The 26780-nt window shown below is 42.4% G+C and overlaps 1 protein-coding gene across 6 annotated transcripts in view; it reads right to left on the bottom strand.

The window, feature by feature from the left end:
- The window catches only part of Cdep (Chondrocyte-derived ezrin-like domain containing protein), a 37083-nt gene extending 11994 nt beyond the window's left edge, over window positions 1-25089 (bottom strand). The window contains exons 1-11 of one of the 6 annotated variants that reach the window (XM_017154454.3): window positions 24558-25089; window positions 16885-17632; window positions 10280-10512; window positions 9840-10061; window positions 9522-9765; window positions 9302-9462; window positions 9162-9236; window positions 7327-7433; window positions 6984-7099; window positions 6666-6921; window positions 446-6252 (exon numbers count right to left, since the gene is read on the bottom strand). In XM_017154454.3, coding sequence (XP_017009943.2) covers window positions 446-6252; window positions 6666-6921; window positions 6984-7099; window positions 7327-7433; window positions 9162-9236; window positions 9302-9462; window positions 9522-9765; window positions 9840-10061; window positions 10280-10512; window positions 16885-17136 — 7473 coding nt within the window. In that variant the 5' untranslated portion in view covers window positions 17137-17632; window positions 24558-25089. Of the gene's footprint in view, window positions 1-445; window positions 6253-6665; window positions 6922-6983; window positions 7100-7326; window positions 7434-9161; window positions 9237-9301; window positions 9463-9521; window positions 9766-9839; window positions 10062-10279; window positions 10513-16884; window positions 17633-24557 lie in introns of those variants that run through there. The other 5 variants (XM_070217832.1, XM_070217834.1, XM_017154456.3 and 2 more) reach the window with 5 other exon arrangements.
- Window positions 25090-26780: the final 1691 nt, after the last annotated feature.

The raw sequence follows: 26780 nt of genomic DNA, 5'->3' as shown, positions 1-26780 counted from the left end.
GATTGTTAATTATTTTAAATTTTTAATCGAGATTTTGGGAGTCTTTTTGATCCTATAAAATAAAGTCAACTATCAGAGATTGTCCATCTCAAATGATCATTTCGTCATTTTCAAGAAATGTTATTTTTTATCCGAATTACGGAAATCCTATTTCTAAATTTGTCACAACTCAATTGTGCAAATGGGATGTTCTTTAACAAACCGAACGTATTTCGCAAACATATTTTTTCCCAATTTTGATTTGCCTGACACTTTTTTTAACTCATACTAATCGGCAAATAAGAATAGGTTTTCGGTTTTGCTATAAAAAAAGGGTAGAATTTTCTAGGATATTCAGAACCCAAAGTAAGAGTATTTTGAGACAACTACAAAAAGTGAACTGTTTTTTACGTGCTCTGATGAAATATTTTTTTTTGATTGAACTAAAAATCGTGCAAGTGCTTACCTCTTGGACTTGATATTGGTGGGCGAACATGCGACGATCCCCGACAGCACTCCTGGCCACTGGCGCCGGTTTCTCCTCATTCTTCTTTGCCGCCTCGTTGGCTTGCCTTTTGTCATCAAGACTTCGGGCCTTGACGTCGGGACCGAGATAGTGATGTTCGGCTGGTCTCTCCAGGCTACTCGACTTCCCGTCAATCTTTTTGTGGACAACATTGCCCTCGATCTTCTGCTTCAGCTCCTGCGCCTTGGCTATTTTCTTGGGCGACTTGATGAGCATGTCTTCAGGAGCGTCTGACTTCTCTGAGTCTTCAAAGGATTTATTGCGATCCTCAAAGCTGCGATTCGCTTTGTCCAGTTTGTCTGGGCTGCGTCCTTCGTCAAAGCTGCGGCTGAACTTCACAAGTGAATTATCAAGTTTCCTTGGACTCTTGGCGATCAGAACGTGGTCCTCCGCCTTCGATTTGAACTCTGTTTCAATGATTATCTTGTCGCCGTCGGTTTTTACAAGGATTTTGTCCTCGGGAGCTGGGAATGCCGGCAATGTGTCCTTCACCGGACTTAGCATAGTGATTGTTTGCTTCATGGCTGATTCGTATAGTTTCTGCTGGCGTTCCTTGCGCTTGGCAATATCTGCCTCGGTCTCTTCCTGGGACTTGCTCTTGTCCTTGCTCAGGCGGCGCATCTCAATGGATCGAGGCCGCTCCTTGGGACTGGACTTCTTACTGCCCCTACCATCTCTTGCTTTGATGTCATCTGCACTGGTCCGACGTGACTCCGGACGGCTTCTAGACACCTGTTTTCCTTTATAGGGTTCCGAAGTCTTAAGCTTACCCTTACCGGTACTTTCGATGCTGCTGGCTCTTGAGACCCCCGGCGAAGTCTTTCGTGAGCTGTTGGCCGAGCTGTAGGGCGACCAGTCAGTGAATCGGTACTTTGGTATGTTCAGGATGAGGTGATCGCCGCTCCTGAGCTTCATCTTTGACTTTTTCTTGTCCTTGATCTTGACGCCCTGCAGGGCAATCTTCTCTATATACCGCAGTTGGTTGAGCAGCTGGGCCTCCTCGCTGTCGATGGTTACTGCACTCAGCAGCGAGTCTCTGCCGTTGGTTTGATAGCTACTCTGCGTGGGTATGGAACCTGCGCATGAGTGAACGCTGTCGGCGGTGTCTTCGTCCTGAGCAGCCGCTTGGTTCTCCCGCTCCAACGACTTCTCCTCGAGAATCTCGGCCTCCTCTTCGAAGCCCACGGTGTCGTCCTTTGAGGAGAACGCGTTCATGGGCGGCAGGCGGTGAAGCGAGATAACAGGAGTGTCTAGGCTCTTGGTTCGCCTCTCTGTTGTCGGCGATTGCTGCTGTGTGGCCTTCTGGCGTTGCAAGGAGACTGATCCTTCCGAGAGGTTCAGACGTGCATGAGCGAACAGAATGGGAGCGTGGCCTTTAGAGCGCATTACAATCGACGAGTCGATGATCTCCTCGATTAGCTTCACCTTGCTTCTTGCTTGCTTCTTCAGAGTGTAGTCAATGTCTGAGCCAGTGATTCGTTCCTCGTGGCATGTTTCGTAGATGTCGTCGTTGCTACGGAAGAACTCGGCGTGCTCCAGAATGGGTGAGGGGATGTTCTCGTTCCTCTGATAGTCATTCGTGCACTCGTCAATGCGGCCTCGCATTGGCATATGTGGTTCGTCCTCCGAAGAAGGAATCGAAATGGAGCGCTCTGAGATGCGTCTCAGTTCAGAGGCATTTGCATACTGAGGGTCCAGCTTTTGGGTTTGGTACCGACTCTCCAGATCAGCCAATCGCCTGCACTGAGGAGGCGACCCCTCGATCTCTGTGGAGCTCATTGTCTGTCCACGTCCCCAGGCCGCCGATATCAGCCTGCTCTGCTCGATGCGGAGAATGGACTCGATTTCCTTGCGTGATTGCGGCGGCGAGAACTCCAAGCGATCGGGTATGGCTTCTGCCGAACCAAATACATCATCCGAGTCCAGGCTTTCATCATCGGAGGAGAAGGAGGTAATACGGGTTTTGCTTTTCTTTGACTTTCCCGCCGACTTGGTCTTGGGAATAACCCTTGGCTTATTGGCCTTCCGAGCGTTGGCCTGCAGCTCCTTGCGAAGACTCTGAATGAGCTCCATTTGCTTTTGCTCCAGCTTCTGTTGCTGCATGCTCTCTGTTCGCGAACTGGTGGCCGAATCACTCTCGATCTGGCTCAGCTTTTTGTTCAGCTTCTCCAGCGTCGAGGCGTCCATCTGTTTAGTGATATCCCGCTTGGGTGACGACAGATGAATTGTCGGTATGGTCTTGTCGATCTCCAACGTGACTGGGTCCACCTTTGAAAGGTCGATGTTTTGGGTGAACAGGAATTCCTTGGTGTCCGGAGGCAACAGGCTGTCAAGAATATCGGGCAAGAAGTCGGTAGTGCCGGCCCCAGAAACCCCGCAGCCCTTCGGTGACTTGGGAGATTTGGGGGACTTCGGGGACTTGGGCGACTTCGGAGACTTTGGCGACTTGGGCTTAGTGTGTTTCTTTTCGCTGGGCGAAGGAGCAGTGCCGTTCATGATGTGGCGCTTGTGAAGCACATACGGAATGTCCTCCTTTAAGACTTTGGTGAAACGCCTCTCGTAGTCCCTGAAGAAACTCTTCGGGAGCTCAAAGCCCGTCTTCGGCAGCTCCTGAGCGACTTGCGAAGCAGGTGAGCCATCGTAGCACTTGGGTATTTCGAAATTACCATGCGCCTTGCAAAGCGGTGGAGCACTTGGGATCTGCTTGTAGATATAGTCCTCATCGCTGGAGTTTGAGTCCGCCGGAGTAAGATCAATTGACTTCTGGTGCATGAGCACATGACGGCGAGAGTTGCTTCCTAAACGGGCGCGATTGGCCAGCGAGTTAGGGTCGCTCTTCGTGCGTTCCACCGTAGCGTGAGATGAGTAATTCAGTGGCACCATAATCGGATTGTACTCCTCAAAGTGCGTTTTGGCCATTAGCTCCTCCTTGCGTGTTATCTTTTGGTGGGCCACCAGGCGTGCCTGCTGCTTCTCGAACTCCGACACAAGCTCGGGAGTCAAAGGATACTCAGGGCTCTGCTTGCTCTTCTCGTCCTTGGGCTGCTGACCCTCCCACTGCTTGGTGTACTTCTGAATGCACTCGATGCGGTCTTGGTCGAAGCTGAAAATGTTCTCACTGTCCGATCGTCGGCGGAATGCGGATATCTTGCAGGACTGCGAGTTGCCCCTTTTAATGGGAGCCATCTGATCAAGCGAGTCTCCTGTCTGAATATCCTTTTCGCGACAACGTTTTCCCGAAGCCGGAGTCGATACGGATTCCGGCGACTTGCTGCCAAAGGATTTGGCATTGCGTTCAATCTCTACATTTTGCAGACTAATCGAGTGCACCTTTGAGGTCTTGTGGGTCTTGTTGCTGGGGAACGTGGAGTAGGTGTCCCGACTGTCATAGAACGAACTGTTTGCAGTGGAGCTATGTGTGTCCGAAAGAAGGCAATCGTGACTCTTAACCTTCGGCCTTGAGTATAGTCCCTCGGTTGTTGGTTCTAAGCCAGCTTCTACGGCATCGTAGTAATCGCTCTTCGATTCTTGGCTAGAGTGTGCGAATTTCTCGTACAGCTCTTTCTTGGAGAACTGCTTCACTTTTTTACCGGTGGTGGTGGGCATTTCATAGTTGCGTCCGAAGCAATCACCCACTAGGGACTCCTTGGAGTCCTGGCTGGAAGCCACGGAAGTTTTGCTCTTTGTCGTCTCCCGGGACTTTTTGCTGTCCGTGTGGTAGAGGCTGTCTCGCGACTTCTTGCTGGAGTCCGAGCTGCGCGAAATCTTCGTTTCAAATAGCTCACTCTGGCTCTCTTGGCTGGATGTGCGGGTCAGAGCCTCCTGTATCTTCTTGTAGAAGTTGCCATCCGACTTGACCGAGAGCTTCTCGCGCGGCAGATAGCGAGGATCTTCGGCGTCCCAAATCTCATTCATAATATCGGCCGCCGACTTGGATTTGACATCGATTGCCGAGCGGTACTTGTGCTGCTGATGTCCCTCAGACACCGACTCGTCGTCACTGGGTATGTAGTTTCCCGAATCAAGCGAACAGGAGCGCATATGGTCCTCGGAACGGCCGCGTCCTCCGAAGAAGTCAATGTCGTACTTTTCCAGAAGTTCGTAGCTGTCCTGCGAAATGTCGTCTTGGGAACCCGAGTATTCCAGGTGCTGGCCATGCTGACGGCGGTGCTCCTGGGTGTTGTAGGTGCTACCCGGATAACTGGAGGAGTACACCTTGCTTTGCGGCAACGGAGAGAAGTCCTGGTGTGCATCGATCGAGTGGTTCTTGGTCACATACAACGAGTGACGGGAATCGTCGTAGCGCGTCACGGGCGAGTCGATTCGATTGGAGGAAAGGAACTCCTTGTCGAACGCGGTCATCGGCTTGGGAAGCTCCCGATCGTAGTAGGTGCTACTGTAGCGCTCGAAGAGATCTTTGCAAGAGCTACTCTTCAGCCAGGACTCGCGCTCCACCTGGTCGTATATATTCTCGCCCTCCTCACCCTCATCTTCTTCCTCCTCCTCCTCATCGTCCATGTAGTGGGCGGCTGCCTCCTCGGGTTTCACGAACTGAGTCGTTGAATATAGATTGCCCGAGGTCATCGGATATTCAAGCTTCTCCGACGAGGATGAGAGACGAGTGGGCGGGAGAATACCCACCGAGTGATGGGTGATGTAGTGGCTGTCATAAGAGTCCACCGAATCAACTCCAGATAGCTCGGAGTTTCGAGGAAGTGAGTGGGTGTGCCGGGAGCTCTGCGAATCCAGCGAGGGGGTCAGGTAGTTTTCGGACTGGGCCAGCTTGGTACGCTCTCCTTGGCCGTAGCGCTTGGTGCCGAACCCAGTGCCAAAGTAGGAGGAGGACGAGGACTCCGATGGGTGGTTGAGATCATTGTGATACTGGTAGTTTCCACTGTTGTAACTTCTCTCCTGGACAGCAGCCGCGTAGGCTGAGGTGCTGGGTTGTTGCAGGAGAACAGGAACTTGACTCAGACCCATTTGTTTTGCCCTTGTGTACTGCAGTATTGACTGGTCGATGAACTCATCGCTGAAGTGCTTCTCACGGATCTTGGACTTGGCCTTGCGATTAACCGTCGCATAGATGTCATTCCGTTCGTTGAGATTGAGGTGTTCGCTATTCGAGATCTTGTGCTCCTGGTGGGCGGAGCTGTGGAAGTCCGGATACTTGTAGTGGCCCATGTCGTTGATGTCGGTGTAGATTATGTTGTCCGTCTCCGTTTCGGTCGAGTTGGCATTAGCGTTGTTGAGCATGCACTGCTTAGACATCGAATAGCTGGTACTGCTATAATGGACTGGCGTGGCAGTTTGCGACTGGGACTCCTGTGACCGAAGCTGCGGACGATGGGCACTGGCCAAGCCCGAGCCCAAAGCCGAGGCCGATGCTGCCGCCGCTGAGGCTGCCCCCATAGTCTCCCGATTGATGGTAGATGCCGTCAAGTCCGAATCCGCTTCCTCCTCGACTAATTCCTCCTCCTCCTCCTCCCCCATAGGCTCCCCCTCCTCCTCCGTGTCCGCAGGTCCCGGGTCCTCCGCCTCCTCCTCCAACTCCATGGAGCTGTTGAGATCCACCGAACGATCCACCGTGCTGATGTTGTGCATAGTGCTGTGGTTGTGGTTGTGGTTGGTGCTGCTGCTGTGCGTGTTGATGCTGATGAGCTGCGGCGACGCAGGGACAAACGCTTGGGATCCCACTGAGACTCGACGAGGGGTGCTGCTGTTGTACAAGTGGGACAAGTGGCTCAGACCTTAACGCGCCGGATGAAAGAACAATTGCGAATTAGGCTACCAACGCGTTAGTTATGGAAACAAAACCAAATCGAAATCGAAATCATACCGAACTCAACTGATCAGACCGCAAAACAAACTCTGAACACTGGAAAAGAAATCATTACATTACAAAACCCCACATTGAGTGGGTGGAAAATCATAAGCTATAGCTAAGTAGTAAGATTAACTTAACCGTTAAACCATAAGTTACTTATTTGTTACTAAGAATTCATTTAAAATATAAGTCGTTCTGATTAATTTACTACATAGCTTAAATGATAATCAAGGGAAACACCACTACAGAATGTGTGTTGTAAAAACATAGAGGTATTTATATAAATTAACGATAACGCAAAATAACTTAAGTTCATATATTCGGACGGGGACTCACCTAAATTGTGATCGCCTGGATGCACACGAGCCTGATCGGGACCGCGCTGTTGGTGGTGGCTGCTGTGGCTGGGCGAAGTCCACGACTGCGGACCCTGGGGGGAAAGCGAGCGGTTCGAATTCATTTGGTCCATAGCCACTGCCGAGTGGTGTTGCCGTTCCGCCGCCGCCGCCGAGCATTCCGCTTCCTCCTGGGAGGTTGGCGAGTCCGCTGCATAGTTCTTCGTCTGATAGATCTCCACCTGGGCTGCTGTGACCTGAGAGGAGTTTCAAGGCAGTTACTAGATTGGCTTTAGAATGCGTCACCAGAAGAACTCACTTGAGAACGCATGTGGTCGATAGGATTGTCGCGTCGGCGATCCAAGGTATCCGCTGCCTTCTTCGTCAGAGAAGGGGTCATCGAGTCGCTGCATTGATTGCGATAGTCCCATGCCGCTGCAGCGTGCAATCGAAAGGCAATGCCAAATTAAGAGCATAATCTTTACAAATCATAGAGCATACACTATCAAAACACAATAACTCGACTCGACAAGACAGTATTCATTCATCATCATTATCAGCTAGCAAATAAAGCCCGAACTCAAAAATCAAATCAAGACAAACCAAATGAGATCGAATCGAATACATATATTCTCAAAACGGGTAACGAAATAAATACAAACCAGTGTCAATTGGGAGTAGGGGATTGGCTGAAATGCTGGAATTCACATACGTATACGATTGACTTCGGCTACTAGCATTCAGTGGCCCTTGCCGGAATGACTGAGACCTGCAGCAAAAGAAAAGACAAGAGGATACCACGTTTTATATTTTCACATGCTCAGTTTTTGTTTTTTCTTTTTAGTTATTTTTTGGGTTTAGCTTTTTTCTTAGGTTTTAGTTATGCTTTTTCTTTAGGGCTTATTTATTATTCGAGAGTTTCGTTTGATTAGCACAGTTTTATTGAAGTTTTTTAGTTTGGTTTTAGAGTCGAGAGCTTTGCTCAACTTAGCGAAGTCATTTCAGTTCAAAATATAAAAAACGAAAATATTAACTGAAGGATTTTTACAGTTAGTAAGCAACTATAAAATGCAGAATATAACACAACAAATATCCATTATTATAGGCGACTACTGGGACTCGAATCTATCGATTTTATTTGAACGGCAAAATTTTTTTAGATAGTTAGAATACACTAACTGATTTAGCCAATTCCTTATAATATCCATTTGTATTAACATTGATCTAGTACTAAGGGGTATTTGTTTTAGGAGCAACCGTCTAGTTTACTACACATTTAGGGGGAGCAAGGGAAAGGATTTATTAACGTGTTAAGCTTGCTTACCACCTACGTTATGCTTGTGGTACAGTCTCAACAACAACACACACGAAAACGTACGACAATAGGAGCTTTGGGGGAATTACCAGTATATGATTATTTTAAAATATAACTTTTAAGTGCAAGCCAAACTAGGGATGAGGTTGACCCCTAATCGATGAACGGCAATGATTTAAATATTTGTGAGTCTAATAGCGTGGAGGGTAGTGGTTTAGATGGATGGTAAACAAATCAGAATGCTTAGGAGAGTCGTACACATACTTGAAAGGAGTTGCCAATTCAGTTCACTAAACCAAAGACTATCTACATTTATTTTTTAATTTTACATTTAAATTTGTTTTTTAAATTAATCAACACGCACATACTTTGTCATATAGATACACACCCCCACATTAGGTAGTGAAGAAAATCAAGAATGAAAATTTAAATGTAAGTACAAAAAATAATTCTAAATCAATGGTGGTGGTAATTGAAATGCTTGTCTTTCTTTGCTGTACATTTGACTAGATTTTGGGTTTTTGTTTTGGGGGTTTCTTAAATTTTTTATTTAGCTATTTATAAGTTTTTGTGCTATTTTTAATTGTTGCAGTTACTGTTTTTGTACCAATTGGTTTTTTAAATCCTCTTCTCTTTTCTAAGGCGCATCATTTCGACCTTGTTATGTTTTTATATTGCATGTTGTGTTTTGCGGGATTTTTGTATCAGTTGGATAGGTAGTAAATAGAAAGAAATTCATTTGAAAATAACAAACAAAAACCACAATAAACGTGTGTCATAAAAAGTGTAAAGAAATAACGAACGAACGAGTCGAGTTAGATGAGAACGAAGTCATGATAATGTAGGCTGATGAATATAAGTATTATTTGTATTTGCTTAAAAATATAATTATATTTGAATATCGCTATTATTTATAATGCTCGTAAGAAATGGAAAACAATTTTGAGACGGAATTGGTTTTCTCAAGGAAATATAAGCTGCAAAGCCAAAGCTTGATAAATTCCATTCTTAGCAATAAATGGAAGTAAATAAAGAGGGCATGTCAAAGAAAAACTCAAGCAACTTTTGCCACAATAACTTCAAATTGATTTCAATAAAAGAAACAAGAGAATTGGTAAAAGTCTTTGACGTTTATATCCGGAATTAAAAATAAAAGCCATTTCAGCATGATACGCTGCATACCTTTGGAAGTTTTGACGCTTTACATAATTTTCGCGTACAAACTCAATAATCTGCTTCTGCGTTTTGCCGCTATAGCTGCAATTAGATGTTAATACATATTATTATTGCATATTCAGTGAAGTTTAATTAAGCAATCGTACCGGAATGAGCTGCCCCGTGAAAGAACGCGGGTTTTGCGCCTAGGCGTATTTTGTACGGCTGTGCACCGGAAGAATCCGTGATTCTCGACACATTTCTTCCAAAAGTTTTTGCACTCGTTTCGGCCCTCAAAGAAGAACTCCACGGTGTCCTTGTAATATCCCTATAATAATATAAGAACATATTTAGTTGGCATGGGGGAATTCGGAAACTACAACTTACATAACCCTCGGGGTGTAGCTTGACCAGAAAGCGCTTGCGCTTGAAGGAAATCTTTCGTATTTTAGCCCACGAGAAGGTGTTGATGCGCGTGATATTCTGGAAGACTGTGATGCCCATGTGGGCAACAGCTAGATTAAGTGGAACCCCCTCTACATCTTTGGCCTGATGCATTTTCATGCCGTAAAGCTCACACCTCCGAGCCGTCTCCAAAAGATTAAGATCCGCCTCCGCCGGGGACTGGCCTCTGATGACAAAAAAAAACAGAAATTAATTATAAGCACTTGGATTTATCAGATACATATATACGAATTGACTTACACATGCTTTTTGTGATTTTCCATAATCTTGCGCTGCATTGTCGCATCCTGATGGGGCACAAAGCGGTAGGAGGACAGATACGTGTGGTCGGGATAGTCCTCGGGCACAAAGTCGCCGCATGACGCCTGTACAATGTAGCTGGCCATCAGGGCCGCCGTGTTGTCATTGCACTGCAAACTACCCGTGGCCAAGTCCCGTTTGATTTGCAGGCAGAACAAATACCTTGACAATTGAAAATCACCATTAGAAAGAATACTTTGAAAATTAAAATTGAATAACTAAAATTAAGAGTTTTTTAGAAATTCATAAGCTGCCATATTATTTGTTAGCTTTAATAGACGAGTCGATCTGTCCGTTCGTTCGTTTACAACTAGAGCTCATACTGACTATTAACTTCCTTTCTGCTTTTAATGCCTTTTGTCTTTTGTGGCATATCTTACCTGGTATATTCTTCTTCTAGTTGCGCTGGATCGGGTGTGTAGAACTTGATGCAGAATCGCAGCACTGGATCGATGAGTGAGAGGCCCACCTGGCGATTCATGGGCTTCTCCAGGTCCAGCCAGTACTTGGTATGTGTAGACACTTCCTGGTATTCCAGACCAAAGTAGTCCGCCTCAAGTAAGTTAAGCTGACGGCAAACTTGCTCGAAAAGCACACGTCCCAGAGCTTTAGCCTATAAAAAGAATTAAAGAAACATATTTCAATTGAGACAAATCTAAAAGACATTTTATGTAAAAAACAAAACATATTTTTATAATCAGTCAAGTTGCGATTGTACTTTTAACATCCAAAAAATGTGATGTACTGGTCAATCTATCATGGAATAACCCATAAAAGTCTACAAAAAATATACATTGCTTTGAAGAAAAATCAGTATTTAAATGTCTTGGTTTGGGTGGGAAAATAAGTGGTGAAGCGATCCCATAACGGAAAAGGTTTCGGGTTGACGACTAAGCTGCTAAGTTTCATGAAACAGCATGGAGCTATGGTTAAGATGTCCAAATTCATTGAGCTCGTTAAGTTCCAATTTAGAATGCAGTCTGCGGCTCATCCAAGATGAGGCCACACGTCAAATGATTTGTGGGCGTTGCTCCGATTGCATTTGAATAAATTTCAATTGGGTTGATGGCTGCAATTAAGTTTTTTAAAATAGAACCAGACATTGGGGTAGGCATTTCGACAAGAATACGACTATTTTGCACTGAACGTACATACATATATCAGCCGAATAATCATCCCTCATGATGAAATCATCGTCCTATGCCACTCCCAATTAAGCCTTTGGATGAGAAGTCCTAAACGAATATATTTAATTGGTTGTAACAATTAGGAAATTAGCTAGGCCAATATTAATGGGCTACATTTGGATTAAGTATCAAGCTCCGCACACATATGCACGGCAAAGCACCTATTAACATTCCATTTTCAATTTGCTAATCCCGACAGCACGAGTGTGTGGCTTCTGGAATATATTAATTTGGGATCAAGGAACAATCCCTGGCAGATGTTTTGGCATTTGGCAAATATAGGGACTCGCCTAGCGCCGCCAAGCAATCAGGCAGAGTGCTTTGTCAGTTCGATTTGGCCCATAAAAGCGGGCCACAATCTATCAGCGTGTGAAATGTTCTGCAAGGCGTGCCAACATTATATTAAACCCTCTCGGTCCCTTGTGTGTGCGATATTTAAATATTTCATACTTCAAATTCTATACAAGCCCTGATCTAAAACGCAACAAATTTGTTGGCTGACATCCAAATTGCTTTTGCGGCTTTTTAGCGCATAAACCAAACGGAATTGGGCGTGTCTGGTCAGCATATTAAATAAACATAAACCTCTGAGCCGGTAAAAACTGGGCGTATACGAAAAACAGTTTCTCATTTCAGTTAGAGACCAATGATACTACACAAACGATTTCCCCATGTTTTTTGACTTAATTAAATAATATATAAAATATAATAATAATAATATATAATATAATATAATGTGGCTAAAGAAATTAATTGCACATTCAGAATTAAATTTTCCTTTGTATTTTTATTGGCGGATATATCATCATATCTGACTAAGTAAGCGTTTATAAAATGAATCCTATTTTAACTTGAGCGTAGCTCGTTTTTTATCGATTGTAACATAATCTGTATGGAAGTTAAACTGTTCAAAAAAGATGACCTAACAATAATTACGTAAATTTAGGAAATAAGGACTTAATAAATAGCACGAATACAATATACCCTTTTACTCTTCGAGTAATGGGTATAATTAATGGCTCTAGCCAGGGCTGAGAACAGGTAATATCCAATAACCAATTGTTCCCATGGAAGCTATAGGACATAGACGTCCGATCGGATTTTACCCTGATTAAGGTATGAATACAAGAATAAGATTTGGAAAGATTTTATAGCTATCTCGACTCCCTAATGGGGTCTCCTTCACGGCATTACAAACTTTTGGCCAAAGTTATAATACCCTCTGCAAGGGTATAAATTTTAATAGAGGGTATAAATAATAATTCATAATAAAAGAAGTTGAATCTAAAAACCAAAATTTAAATGAAACGATATTTAATTGTGAAAATTAACCTCAGGGCAGACAAGAATAAAATTTATGTGATGACAACTACAATAAATTTTGGCAGTTTCAGGACTTTCCGAAGACCGCTGTTTAGTCGGACACCTAGTTATAGCATTGTTGCGACCCCATTCGTGCAATTTATAGAGCTTTTCATTGTCACAAACGCAATTTGGTGGCCCGTCAAGAACTAAAAAAAAATGTGCGGTCGGTGAAACAATTTCCACTAATTGTCAACTACAATTTTATTTGCACAATTTCTGAAACCACTCTCATTCCAGGATATTTTAATTAATTTGACAAACAAGAGAGGAAAGAGAGTCACCATGATTGTGTGCCAAAGTTCTTCTGAGAGTCGCCTGCATTCCCCTTCTTCCCCTACAACCGCAGTCATTGTTTCCCGTTTTCGCAGCTAGAAGCCAGAATGAGGCTACCGCCACGCCCAAGCTGACATTTTCCTGGCCCAGACATACTGGCTCACACGTATATGTATGCTGGCCATTCATTGGGAGCCTGGTCCCTCAGAGCCATTTATCTTTTTGGGCCAATTTTAGGATCTTCTCCAACTACAAAACAAACCAATTAACTTTGGCGACTTCTGCAGGCACCGAGAACGGAAATGGCACAACGACAGGAAGCTTTTCAATGCAAGCAACCCTTTCCACCAGCTCATGTACACCTACATATAGTCAGACCGAAGCGAAAAGTTGGCCCACGATTGTCGGTTGTTCAATTTGTCGCCATCGAGAGGCAGAAGCGGGACAAGGAGCATTAGCATGGAAACCCGTGCATGCAGGTGCCGTCACTACACTTGCCAAAAATGTATACTTGGTTTGATCTAAAACTACGAGATTTAATTTTTTTCTTCTATAGAACTAATATATTAGTTCACCGATTATTGCTGGAAAGCAATAGTTGTGCAATTCGAAACGGTTCCGACTTATACTGCTCACTACCTGCAACCAAAAGGACACTTTTAAACCGTTTCCTAATCAATAATAGGTATTTCATTTTTTTAGTGCATGCGAATCTGCGGCAACGAATCCCGAGAGGCGAAAAAGTGGTTAAGGAGGGCGTTACCTCTCATCTCGTTCCACTTGTATTGTCCTTGCCTATCGAATGGCCTCAAATAACCCCATCGATTCATAAATGTCAAGTCGGGGCCTCGATTACAAACTAATGCCTAACTTTGCAAAAAATAAGATAATTTGGTAAAGAGAGTTTGAAACTGAAGTTTCTAAGATAAACTTATTCGACAAGGCTTATTGTGATTAATTATTACATTTTCCTGTTAAAGGAAAGGCATTGTTACAACCACATTCCGGAAAATCGATTTGTTTACTTATTCAACCTTCAGATTCCATAAACGCCTATTATTTGCGCCATAGCTTTCTACATTTTCAAATGGACTTTTATTATTCTGCATTATCAGCAAAACTCACTCAACCCATCGAGATAAGCTTTTTAATATTGTTTGCACCCACGGGAAAGAGATGCACAAGCACAGAATTGGGCAAAACAAAAATGCTTTTGTTAGATAAATAAAGGGTTTGGCGTAAAAAGCAAAATTCAACAGAGTTGGTGAAAATCGTAAAATTAGGCAAACAAGAAAATTTGTTCCTAATTTAAAGTTCTGAAATAGGAAAATAAAATATTTTATGTACACAAATATAGGTAGTAGGGGGAGAGGAGAACAAAAAGAACAATGCAAATATTTTTTTGTTTTCATATAGTGCAGTTCACTGTGTTTAAAATGGAATGCAATATTCCCTTTTAAATTCAAAATTAAACTGGTCAGAAGCTGACCACAAGCTACAAGCTTTAACCACATCCTCATCGTCCTCGTGCTATTCACGTACCTCATTCACATTCAGAACCATATTACCGTTTACAAGCCACAAAATCCATTAGAAACCCTGATTAATAATGCAGTTGACCGACCATGCAACAATATTCGTTTCTAGTTTGGGGCCAGAACACAAACATAAACTGGCAAAAACCAGACCTAAAGTTGGTAAAATGAATCTACAAGGTATGGGTGACACGGACCCTCTCAAGGCTTGGGTTTTTAAAAAATGCAACCATGTCAATATATATAGTATGTTACATGTACTCTGTGCTTTACGAGAATTTCTGTGCACGGCAAAATTGCGACATGATTGAATTTTTAATGCGACAAGAAAAAGGGATTCAGCTGATGGGGACATTTGATTTACTACACAGAGAATTTTCATGAATTTTTTTTAACATCGCGCTTGCATAGTAATGGGGAAAATAATATTTTCCAGCTGAAATCCAACCGAATACTTATAGTTTTCTGTTCGATTGTTCTCATTTGTATTGTTTTATTTTCAAACATATTTTTTTTCTGCGCAAACAAATTCAGGTCTTCAAATCTTAAGATATCTTCAGCAATGCCAGTGGAAAAAGCAGATACAACAGCACTTGCTACTACTGCTTGTTTCGGATAAAATGTTGAGTTTGCCAAGGGCAAATGCAAAAGAGGGAAATGTCAAGAGAAGAATGCAGATAGCGAGTGCCAGAAACATCATTTACCGAGCTGGGGCATTGCCTCAAGTACAACTGTTTCACGAAAAGGTTAGCCCAGAAGCCCAACGACGAATAGTAGAACACCCGGTGGCTCTAGCCAACCCCATCCCGAACCAGCAGTCCAAAACCACAACCCCCGGCCACTCCACTTGCCCCAACCGAAAACCACCCAAACAATGGCAACCATTTTGATGTTGCCCTGAAACATTTCCACTTCTCGCTGGCCCTCTTGTTCGCCTGTTGAAGCCTTTGGAATGTGTCTACCGTTTCAGGCAAAGCTGCTGGTTACACTCGCAATCAAATTTCAAGAATTTTGAAAACATGCAGAACACACTTTTTCCAAAAAACAAAGAAAATCTTCAATCAGAGCAAAATATTTGAGCTCTGAGCAATAAGGTAAATCCATAATATACGAACTAATTTTGACATATCTGAAATACAAATTCAACTTGACTTGTAAATTTGTTTTGTTTTGGGTTAAGCTTAAGAATGTAGATTTAGTTTTTGGACTAAACATTAAAGAGAAATATAAATATAAATTTTAGAAAAGATTTTTTTGAGTGTACGCATTTGGGCGTGGCCACTTGAAATGCGAAGAAAAAATTTCTAAGCCTTTCACTAGGCCGGCTAATGGAGCCAGGAAGTGGCGCAAAGAACAACAGCAACATGAACAAACTGCGCAAACTACGACAGAACCCATTAACCAACCTAAAGTGCCTGACAACAGGGCAAAGAATGCGAGTGAGAGGATGCCCCACGAGGAGTGAAAAAGAAGTAAGCCAAAAGTATTTTTGGGAAATTCAGTTGCATTAATGCGATTTGTGGTCTACAATCAGGCAAGTGCAGCCAAAGCTGCCAGCAGTTCAAAGACCCCGAGCGAATCATTCTTCTATAAAAACATGGTGCTGAGAGATATTCGGACGCCTCGACAACAAAATACCCGGTATTTGCTTTTATTGATGCGATGTGTTTTATAAAGTTAGTAATAATCAAATAATAGGAAAGTCGTTAGATAGTTGCTATAGAAGTCGGATTTATTTTAAAGCTACATTACTGGCATCTAAAATAATAATATTTATACTAATAAAGTATTTATTCTGTGGTTGTCACTTATTGGAGATGTTACTTTTAAATTTGTATGGACCGACAATAGTTCTTCTACCCAAAAATCTATGCGAAGCTGTTGAAGTAGCCACATTAAACGGAAAACGAAGGGCGATGCCTGGACCGAAGAACGGATGTACTGCATCTGCATCCATCCCCTGCATCCACATCCCACATTCCCTGTTGATCTCAGCTTGTTTGCCACGGGAAAGCAGCGAAAGAATTTTTCGTTTTTTGGCCTCGTGCCAAACAAACCGGGTGCCACGCCCACCAGAAACCTTAGGCCTTTTGTCGCATAAATCCCAGCCTTCCCCCATATCCTCATTTTTTCTGCCTTTTCCGGACGGTTTCGAGTCCACATTTAATTAAAAGTAGCTTCTCTTATATTTTACCCATTTTCACGTAAAATTGTTTGTTAGTGCTCCATGCTCCACATTCATTTAAAGTTGTGTGCAAATGAAGATGCATTTATGGAATTTTCATTTAACGGATTACTTCCGTTTCGACAGGTGCTTCCTGGGTAAGATAATTTTAGAGAGAGACAGGAATCGAGGGAAATCTATTTTTCGTTTATTTCTGTATACGGCAGAGAAATTTCGATTTGTAATCATCCCAACAGTTACAAGTTTCAGTCTAATGGCGAAATGAAAATAACGTCATGGTTTTAGTTTTACTTTCTAATAGAAATTCTCTAGAATTCGAGCTCTACTACCATTTAAGTTGGCATTTAAGTGCCGCTTCTAAAAATATTTTCTAATGGGTTCTGTGCAATATTTAAGTTTGCTCAACAGCTAAAACCAAATTAAGTAGACACAAAGCTTACCTGCACTTGGAACATGGTGATCGAGTCGTCCAGCATCTGGATGCGAACCGTTAGCTTCTTCCCGCCTCGATGCCGGGGGGTTGAGGGAGTGCCATCTACCCCGGAAGGAGTGCTGAGGGAGTGCGTCATACGACCCCCGGGCAGACCACCCACCGGATGACCTCCACTTCCGCCCGTGGAGAGATCGTAGTGTCGTCCGCCTCCTCCGCCACCGGCGGATCGAGAGGCTGTGCCCATGTCGGCCAGGGACATTTTGTAGACGAGAATCTTGCTTATCACTGGGTTGGGACCTGCTAGGGATGTGGCATAGGTTGAGCCTGATTAGTTGCTAGTTCCCGTTCTGTGGCCCTGTTGTCTTCGTGGAAGCTTGTGCTAAATGCTTTTGGAATGGTTACTGGGTTCGTTTCGGTTGTCTCGTTAATTAAATTGCTCAGCTGGCTCTGTTTATTTCTTTTATTGTCTGTGCAAGTGCTTAATTGAATTTCAATTCGTTGCCAGAAAAGAACAATAACGAAAAATTTGAAGCTGCAACTCCCCACACGCACATACGCACATATGTTTCACATTTGCTTCAATTTTTTCTCGAGTCTAATAGTTCCTCTTGAGATCCTCAGTCCGATCTCGAATTCTTCGGGCATAATTTATTTTGGTTTGGCTGAATTTACTTTTTAGGCGCATTAACTTTTACAACACTCATGTGTGGCACTTTATTTCTCATCGAAGTTCCTCTGGATTTGGCATCGTTTTCCTACAAAGATTGGAAGAAGAACATCTCGTTAGACATCATAAGTGATTACAAAATGAATATGTGGGAAATAATGTAGGGAACCTAAAGTTAAGCAAGAGAAAGTGTCGAGGGCCTCGACTATCAGATAGATGAAAATACGAAATCTCCTGGGCGACTGTTTCTGATCTCACTTGCGAGCTCCACCTATACCCTTTTACCCAACAATCAATCAATTAAGCTTCCCAAACTTATAAACCTTAAATGTCTTATAAAAACTATTATGCATCTATTTATGAAATGATTATTCCATTTATATGGCAGCCTCGGTAAGAAGAGTGCATACAACTTCAGAAAAACGTAGGCGGTGGCTACAAATACCCGTTTCAGAAAGATAGTAAGTTCTTCGAAACCATATCTTGCATATCACATAATAAATGACACAAAAGCAGTGGGCGACACTCAGACTCTTTTTCTCAAAGAAAATTAAAATCATATAAGACCCAAACAATAAACCAAATAAATGACCGCCTGGAATTATTTAAAACATTTAAAGCTCGTAAAACACCAAAATACTAAGACTGAAATTGAGAAATGGTAAAAAGAAATTAGTAGGCCACCTGTGAAAATAAATAAGCTTATCAAAAGCGACCCACGGGGCATAAACAAGAGAAATGTGTTTGAGTGGAAAGGCGGCAAATCAAATGGGACTACTTTTTCTGCTTCTTGTTTCTCGTGTGCCGCTTGTCTAGGCCGATCAAGTTTGACGGGCCCCGAAAAGCCTACCCACGTGGACAGCCCACGTTCCACGAAAAAAAAACAAAAAGAGTACTACTCCAAAACTTGAAGTCATCGCCAACCTACATACAAAAACATAGATAGAGCGGGAAAGAAGTTTGGCGCCAATTATGCTGTGGGCAGACCATAGAAGATAGGCAGAAAAAATAATAATAAAATGTGGAAAAATTATGAAGAAACATCCATTCGCCAAGAAGCATTTATTTATGTCTTGACTCGTAAATTTGAATGCGAACGTGGCCGGCTGGCTGTCAATTTGCAAGATACAGGATGCCGATGCCATCCCCATCCATAAGGTTGAATGGGGCGTGAAATGTGTGAATTTACGATGCGATGCGAGTCCCTTCTATGAATACAGTCAGGTTGTAGGAGACACTATAAAGCATGTGTTGGCATGATAACCAAACTCGACGGCGTTCAATGAACCGCAGACTTTTCGGGCAGCCATTCATGGGATAGGGTCTACTGCTGCTGCGATAACGAAACTCTATCTGCAGGGATTGAGGAAACTCTTTCTCATGTATGCATTCACCATGTCCACACGAACTTAAGTAGCAGATATCCCCTTCAGTTGGGATTCTCAGTTCGCATAAGTCACGTTTTGTCATAAATAATACAACTAATTAGCATTTGAGCAAAAATAACATTGCTCAGAGAATTAATCCATGTTTTTCCTTAACATTTATCATTGCTATTTCTGGGATCATAAATAGAATAGCGATAGAACTCTTGTGCCCAGCACAACAAGTATGGTTGCAACTAAAGTAGTTATCGTAGTTGATTTTTTCTTAAAAGCAAGATCAATAAAAAAAAGTTTTTTAAAATTCCGAACCTAAAGACAATAGTCTAAGTAATAAACTTACACCAATCCAACAAACAATGGCTCAGCTCTTGTTCTTAATTGGGCGAGCCCTACTTCATGTGATTCTTAACCATAAAGAACCTAAAGCGGTAATCAGTCAGACGAACCCACAATATTAATGATCTGCGGATCTCTGCGACTTATGGAAGTTGTCCTGGGGACAACTACATAGTAACTGCAAGTCGCAGAATGGGGTTGAAGCACCGCTAGCTGAGACAAGTTTGGCTCTGACCAAATCCGCTTGGCCAAGTAGCCACCTATATGTTCCATAACTACTACGCCTTATTGGCTGCATACCTCTCTGCATTCCTGGGCTCAAATTGGCGAATGATGTGCCCCATCTGCCGTAAATCTGTCCGTCTTAATCACTGGCAGCCAAAGTTGAGCACTGAAGTTGAGTTTGTCGTTTGTCAAGAAAAGTTTAACAAGTTTCTAAGTACAGGAGATGGAAGTTTCTGCCTCCTGTTTATGTATCTTTCGTGTTACTTCATATATGTATCTATGTATCTGATGCATTGTGCGAGTGTGTTTGACCCAGAAAGTTGTGCGAGCTGGTAACCCATCAAAGTTTTATGACTTTTATATGCTGTCGAGTGACATAAATTCATGGTTTATTAATTAAGTTTCGGAGCCTTTCTAGGTGTGTTTGAGAAGGTCGGGATGGGGCTTGGTTTTATGTGGAATATTTCAGGAAAGGGGTAATTTGAATGTACTAACTTTTTTGAACCTTTTTGTATTTTTGCAATTTAAAAATGCGTTCTGTTAAGATATTGAAGATTATTTGAACTAAATAAATAAATAATGGTTCTTTTTTTTATGAATGTTTCTTTAGAGTATTTTTCTGGAAGAACGGCAATACTTTATTGACAGCTCCCTTAAGCCATTTAATCAAATTTTTATTTTCAATTGGTCTTCTCACTCCATCCTTTTTCAACATTTATTTCATAAAATCATATATAATAACCATGTTAACTTTCAATTTAGGCAATCGCAATCTTGAACTCAATTGTATTGATCTATTTTGTATACGAAATGCATCTCAATTAAACTGTATCTCCAGCATCTTTAATAATTCCCCAGCGACTGCTCCGTGAGGAAAAAGATGAATCACTCGAAGATTTCTTCGAAAAATAAGGCAGGCAAATGAGGAACAGGGCAAAGCCCGGGAAACAACAATTGCAGCTGGGTGTTTGTATAGTGGAAAGAAAGAAAAATTAAAACTTCAACGAAAAAATCTTTTTTACATCCCACATGGTACATGGCTTCCCCCTCCAACTCCCCGCACCTCTTGCATTTTTTTCACGTTTTACAGTGGGTTAAAAATAAAATGCACACACAGAATTGATGTGCGAGTATGTGCGTATAAAAGGATGCACTCCGCTTGTCTGTCAGTCAGGCGGATTTTTCTTGTAGTTGTAGCTACTGGCAGCAAGTCAGTGCGTTTCAAAGTCAACTCTTTTTAGGCGTCGGCACAGCCTTTAGTGCAGTTCATTAAAATATTTATTTAAAGTCCCCCACCTCACGCGTACCCATACCCACCAACAGCCCAACCACCACAGCGCGTTGCTCTTTTATATGACTCGGCTCTTTGTTTATTTCACTGTATACAGCCTTTCTTTATGGCACACACTCGGAGGTATAGGGGTATCGGAGCAGAGTAAGATATATAGAGGGACATGTGATGGCAAAATTTTTGCCTGAGCCAGCCCTTCGTCGTCTGGGTTTTCTTCATGTCAGCAGATAATATTCCTTAGAATCTTCAGAATCGCTTAATTGCTATCTGCGCTCGATGTGAGCGGGCATCCTATAGAACCCGTTGTTCGATATAATGCACTCCTTGAATGTTATTTAATTATCTTGCTTTAACCCAGAGGCTTGCCTAACTAGAAACTAACTTGATAAACCTTCCTTTGAACTAACATATCAGCCGCAAAAACTATTTTTACAAGATACGTAACGTCTGCGACTTTACCGAATTATTTTCTAGTTTGCACCGCAAACCACGAACCCAAGGAAAATATGAAGAAGAAAAAACTCATGAAAAACACAACAAACCGCAATAGAAACGTGGAATGAGACTGTATCTGTGTGGAAATCAATTAGTATTGTCACAGGTAGCTGGCAGATACCCCGATACACACAGATATAGTCGCATATGAACAAGACCCATGCACAGTACGAAATGGAAAATAAAGCTCGTTGACAAACAAACCAAGTGACAGCTGGACAAGACTTTGACTGAACAAACAAGTGGCTATGGGTATTGATTAGACAGCCAACCAACCCCATGCCCCCTCCCTCGCCTTGGTGGCAACAACTTGAATGGAATTTACAACAAATTATGGCAATTTGCTGAACAAAGCCCGATAAAAGCTATCTAGAGATTGCAAAAATCATGTGCAAGGCAAGGAAAAGGAAAAGATAAAAGTTCTTGAGAGTCGGGTTGTTTTTTGATATAGGCCCCTTGACTTAGATTTGTAAAGAGCATGCTAAAAGAACGATTTTGAACACTCTTCGCATGAGAATATGCAGTACCATATTTTATAACTATACATTTTTTACTTTTTTAAATTTTAAATCATCAAAGTTTTCTTCCAAAACTTTCGAACAATCAGTCTACCATTGATAGGAATTATCTGAATGCCAATGTACCTGTGCTTAAGCACATTAACTGTGCTTAATTTATATGCAGCACATGACAGCCCGTGACACCAGATACATTTTGATTTTTCAGGCTGCTCAAAACGGAAATGGAAATGGTTTTATGCTTTGACCAAAACCAGAAAACCTGCTAACGAGTGTAAATCACTGGCAGAGACAACAAATTTCAATTAAACCACCGAAAAACAAAGAAGAACAAGGGTGGAACGCGTATCCAACGAGTTCCGACCACCCTCATTTTATTATTTGTTCACCGCTTTTCCCCGACTTTCATGGAACGGAAAAAAAAACACAGAAAGCTAACAAAGCGAATTGAGATCGCAAATAAAATATGTATAGGCTGTGAGCTTGGCTATATGGCTTGGAAGTTGGCCGGCAACTTAATTTAGCCGGGCCCAATGCGGCTGTCAGCGAATCTTGTGTGTTGTATCTGTGTATCTCTGGGATACAACGACAGATTGTCTCTCCAATGTCCACTGTTGACCCATTTCATCTGCACGATTAACTCGTTCGCTTTTAGCCAACAGTCCAAGTCAAGTTTTGTTTCTACTTCGGCCTCTATTTTCTTCCTTTCTTCCATTTCGAACTGTGCATCCGTGTGATGGCTTCGACATTCGCCATATCTAGGCTGAGGTATTTCAAGCATGACCAAAAGAAAATCTGAACCGATTTTAATAGTAATAAATGCGAACTCAACCAATGTTTATAGGTCTCACTAGCAAATTAGTTCTAGATTCGGTTTCGAAGTGATCTACTTATTATTGATTTACGATTTACAAATTATCAAATATTTCAATTTAGTGTATAATTAAAGTTCAATGCAAGTATAAACCCAAAATTCATAAAAAAAAAGAATGTTTCGAATTTTTTTTCTTAGTTTGCATCATGCAGACGATGCCTTTAATAATATAAACGTTTTCTCTTTATCGCTATATTTTTATGCAAGCTCTCAAAATGTACATTTTCCTGATACATTTGTTTATAAATGATAAGTAGAAAAATAGGATTTTTGTTCTGTTGTATTATTTAAAGAACCTAGTCTTACAAGCTTAAACAGACACTTTGATTCGACCCCAAAAACTCCAATGATGATGTCAGAAGGGTGGTTGAGTTGCCAAAAAATGAACGAGCGGCTATGCTAACAAACGGGTATTTTTATCGGCTTCGGTTTCGTTCGCTTCAGTCAAGTGTGTTGTCGCTGGCTTATCTCTGCCGCGTTCCCTCCCCCTCGCCCAGATCACGCACACACATGCACTCTGTTCTGCTGATAAGGAGGGCATGTAAGCGGTGTATAAATATAGAATACAGTCAAAACTCCCACAGAACGAAGAATCACCATACCGAAGTTCTTAACTACTGTATCTTAATTGGACAGAATAGTTGATTAAAATAATATCTTATAAAAAGATATATTTAAGGGTAAGTCAAATGTAATTTAAAATTGACCATCTTATGCAGTAAAGACTGTTACCATTTCCTCAACGATCCCTACTTGATTTCTAGCTGTTTGTGCTGCATTCTAGATACAGATACCAAAACCGTTATATGAACCGTGTAACAGTATTCTTTGTTTCTTTGTTATCACGTTTTCCATTTCCCTGTGTTCAGTTTCGGTCCTTTTGCAGAGCGTGATTATTGAGTTTCGTCACTATGCAAATAGAGATACGAGGTATGGAGTACGAAAATGCGCTGACCTCATGAAGCGATTAAACTTAAGAGTCCAATAAGGCGGAAAATAACAAAAAGTTGTCTTTTAACAGACTGTCGAGTAAATCGAAAGCGATATCTATTGAAAAATCAACATTCGCACGCAGGACGAGGGCAAAAGAAAGGGACAGCGAGAATGAGGGGTGTGAGTGGGTGGTTCCATGGGTGGCAAGTCAAACAAATGCAATGACCTGAATTTGGAGCGTTGTGTGCAAGGAAATGTGAAAACGGGCGATAAGAAGGCGGAGAAGAACGTAAAAAAGAGTGGTTATTTTTCAAAACAAACCTATTTTAACCGAATAAAAAAACTAGTTCTAAGTTTTATTCTAACAGTTATAAAGCTTTTTCTAGTTTTCATGTTTGTCAAAAGTTTTCATGATAAAAGAAATAAAAACATTTTTGCAAAAAAGTATAGGGCTAACGAGTTGTCTTGAAAATGTATTAATTAAGAAGTGCTACAAAATATAAATATATGCATAGCTATTGTCTAAGTAGATTTAATTACGTTTATTTTATGTATACTTTTCACTGTGCAATTTGCGTAAATATTTTGAATAATTCCCGTTAATCTGAATCTTTCATTCACAGCACTCTCACTCTCTCTTTCCCGCTCTTAACCCTCCTACTCTTATTTTAATGACATTTGGGCCCACACTGCGAGTGTTAAAAAGGTAAACATGTGTTGCCAAAACACGAAGCCCCACCGAAAGTAACGGCACAAGGCGCGGCACCTGTTTACCGAAAAGGAAGAGGAAGACGGCCGAAAAACCCTGGCTCTTTGTCGGGGAGCATGTATGTATGCGTGAGCTGGGAGGCTGGGTGTGTGTGTGCGTCCTTGTGCCTGGCCCAACAACAACAACGATGGGGAGGGCGCTCAAAAAGGGGGTGTAAGAGGGGGACAAAGTCCACATCTACACTTGCCTTCTCTCTTTCTCGTTCTGTCGCCCAGCTCAGCAGCGTTGTGTCGGTGTGCGTGCGCGGCTGGGGTCGTATGTGTGTGTGCTGGAATTTACGTGCTTATTGAATTTTCAGAGCTGCGAGTTGCGCAAAAAACAAAGAAAACCCGTTGAGTTTGACGCTTTGAACTGCAATTAATTTCAATTTAATTAATAGCGCGATGGCAGGCTGGAATTGCTCATTTTCTGGGTGTTGTTTTTCGCCGAGCTGCGCCCTTTACACGGACGCGGATACACACTCACACACACAGGCGCGCGTAAGCCGAGAATTTTTCAGTGCGAAAAAATCCACAACTCCGCTGAATTTCCGCGGCAGCTGCAGGAATCAAGTCGATCGCACAGTTATTCGGTTGGTCGGAGTTTCCCGCACATGCTGTCCTCTGATTTTTCTAGCAATTTTTCCTGCATTTTCCGCTGCCTCAGTACGTGCAGTCCGTTCGCGTTGACTTCGGGGAAAAAACTCACAGATACTTTGGCTCACAGATACTTTGGCCCACGGATACTTTGGCGGATAGGTTAGAGGTGGAAACATCGAGGTTCCCAGACATCGATGTTTTCGATGTTTTGAAGAAAAACATCGATGAAACACTGCCGGTTGCAGTCACCGCTTAGCCCCTATCCATGTTCCGATCCATTGGTGGGTGGTAACAGGGCTGTTGTAGATGGCGTGTTACCACAGAGCTCTGGCCAAAATTGCGTGCTCTCGTGCTCGCTGTTACTTCGCCTCTCTCCCTCTCTCCTCTCTGAGTTAATGACGTATAGTTGAATCATTGAAAACCAGAGTTGTCACCTATTTTTTTAAAAGTCATTATTTATTTCAAAATCAGCTTAGAAAGCATATTTATTGTTATTTTTACATGTTTTAAGTTCCATGAAACTTTTCAACAACTAAGAGCTGTTTGAAAATTCAACAGGAACCATTTTGGGTCGTTCCCTTAATTGCTAAAATTTTCTGTTGAATTTCAACACATTAGCAATTCAACAGTTTAGGGAAAACCCTCAATATTAAATGACAGGAGCAGAAAAAACACAAGGGCATCTTATAGATTTGATTTTAATAAAGCGAACTTCTTAAAAACACAAACATCGCCTAACTATCGCATAAAAGAGCAGTCAAAGTCCGTTAAATTTCAACGGCCGACTAACTGGGAAATTTTCGGATCGACAAAACCATGGACCTTATGGATGGTTCTTGAAGAGGCGATTTTTACTGTCCCCAAATAATTACAAAATTCACCATTTTTAATCTTTGACGAATTTTTGCCTAGCTTTTTTCACTCCCTGGTTAACAAGTTTTCCTGCTTTCAAAAAAACACCCATCTAAGTGAGAAGCCCTGGTTTTTTTCTGCTCCTGTCATGATGATAACTGTCATTCATTTTTCATTTTCATTTGCTCGACGACGACGTGGAGATTTTATCCCATGACTTGCAAGAAAACCAAAAGTTTGCCAGAGGTTTGCGAGAAGTTTGAAAGAGTATTCAATAGACGGCAGTTGTACGGAACAAGGTAATCAGCTTAGAGGACAACCAGCCGGATGGAGCCGGTCAACCACACGGAGTCTCCAGCTGAGGGAGCAGTCCCTAGTCTCCTAAGCAGAAGCAACATTTAAGGCCGCAGAGTAACCGAGATAACCAAATCTACAAGCTGGTCAACAGCGTCTGGCACCACGACTACTGGTGGAGCCTGAGCCTCTTCTTCTACCGACCAAGTAAGTGAGCGAACTCCTGCAAGTCATCAGGGAGCCCTGCGAAACGCTGATCGCCAATGCAGCGCACCCCAAAACAGGATCCTCCGCACATCTCTCATTGCCTTACGCCAGAAGCCGGCCAAAGTGTGTCACAAACTGGTGGAGGAAGCTATCCGCTAAAAATCCACCAAGGAGAGATCTTTCTCACGGAGATCTTTCTGGGCATCCACGACTCTCCTCAATCGCAGGACTTCGTATTAAGAGCTTCAATCCCCCCTACGTGCTAAACGGGCACTAGTAACTGTGCGGCATTGGACACAGCTTTGGAAAAGCGATATAATCGGCTGAGTTCCATATCTTACCGAAAGCGATTTGAGTACCATTTGCTTGCGCAAATACTCCATTTCCGTCTGAGAAAAGCTGATCCGCAGATCTCGCGATATATTCCCTGCGAGCATACGGCTAAATACTCTGCATTTGTTGGGGCACATTCGTTGCGC

This window comes from Drosophila takahashii, chromosome 3R (genome assembly GCF_030179915.1).
Source record: "Drosophila takahashii strain IR98-3 E-12201 chromosome 3R, DtakHiC1v2, whole genome shotgun sequence".
NCBI classification, from domain to species: Eukaryota; Metazoa; Arthropoda; class Insecta; order Diptera; family Drosophilidae; genus Drosophila; species Drosophila takahashii.
Note: the sequence above shows the minus strand (reverse complement) of the source record. Positions and strands in the feature narration are given on the sequence as shown.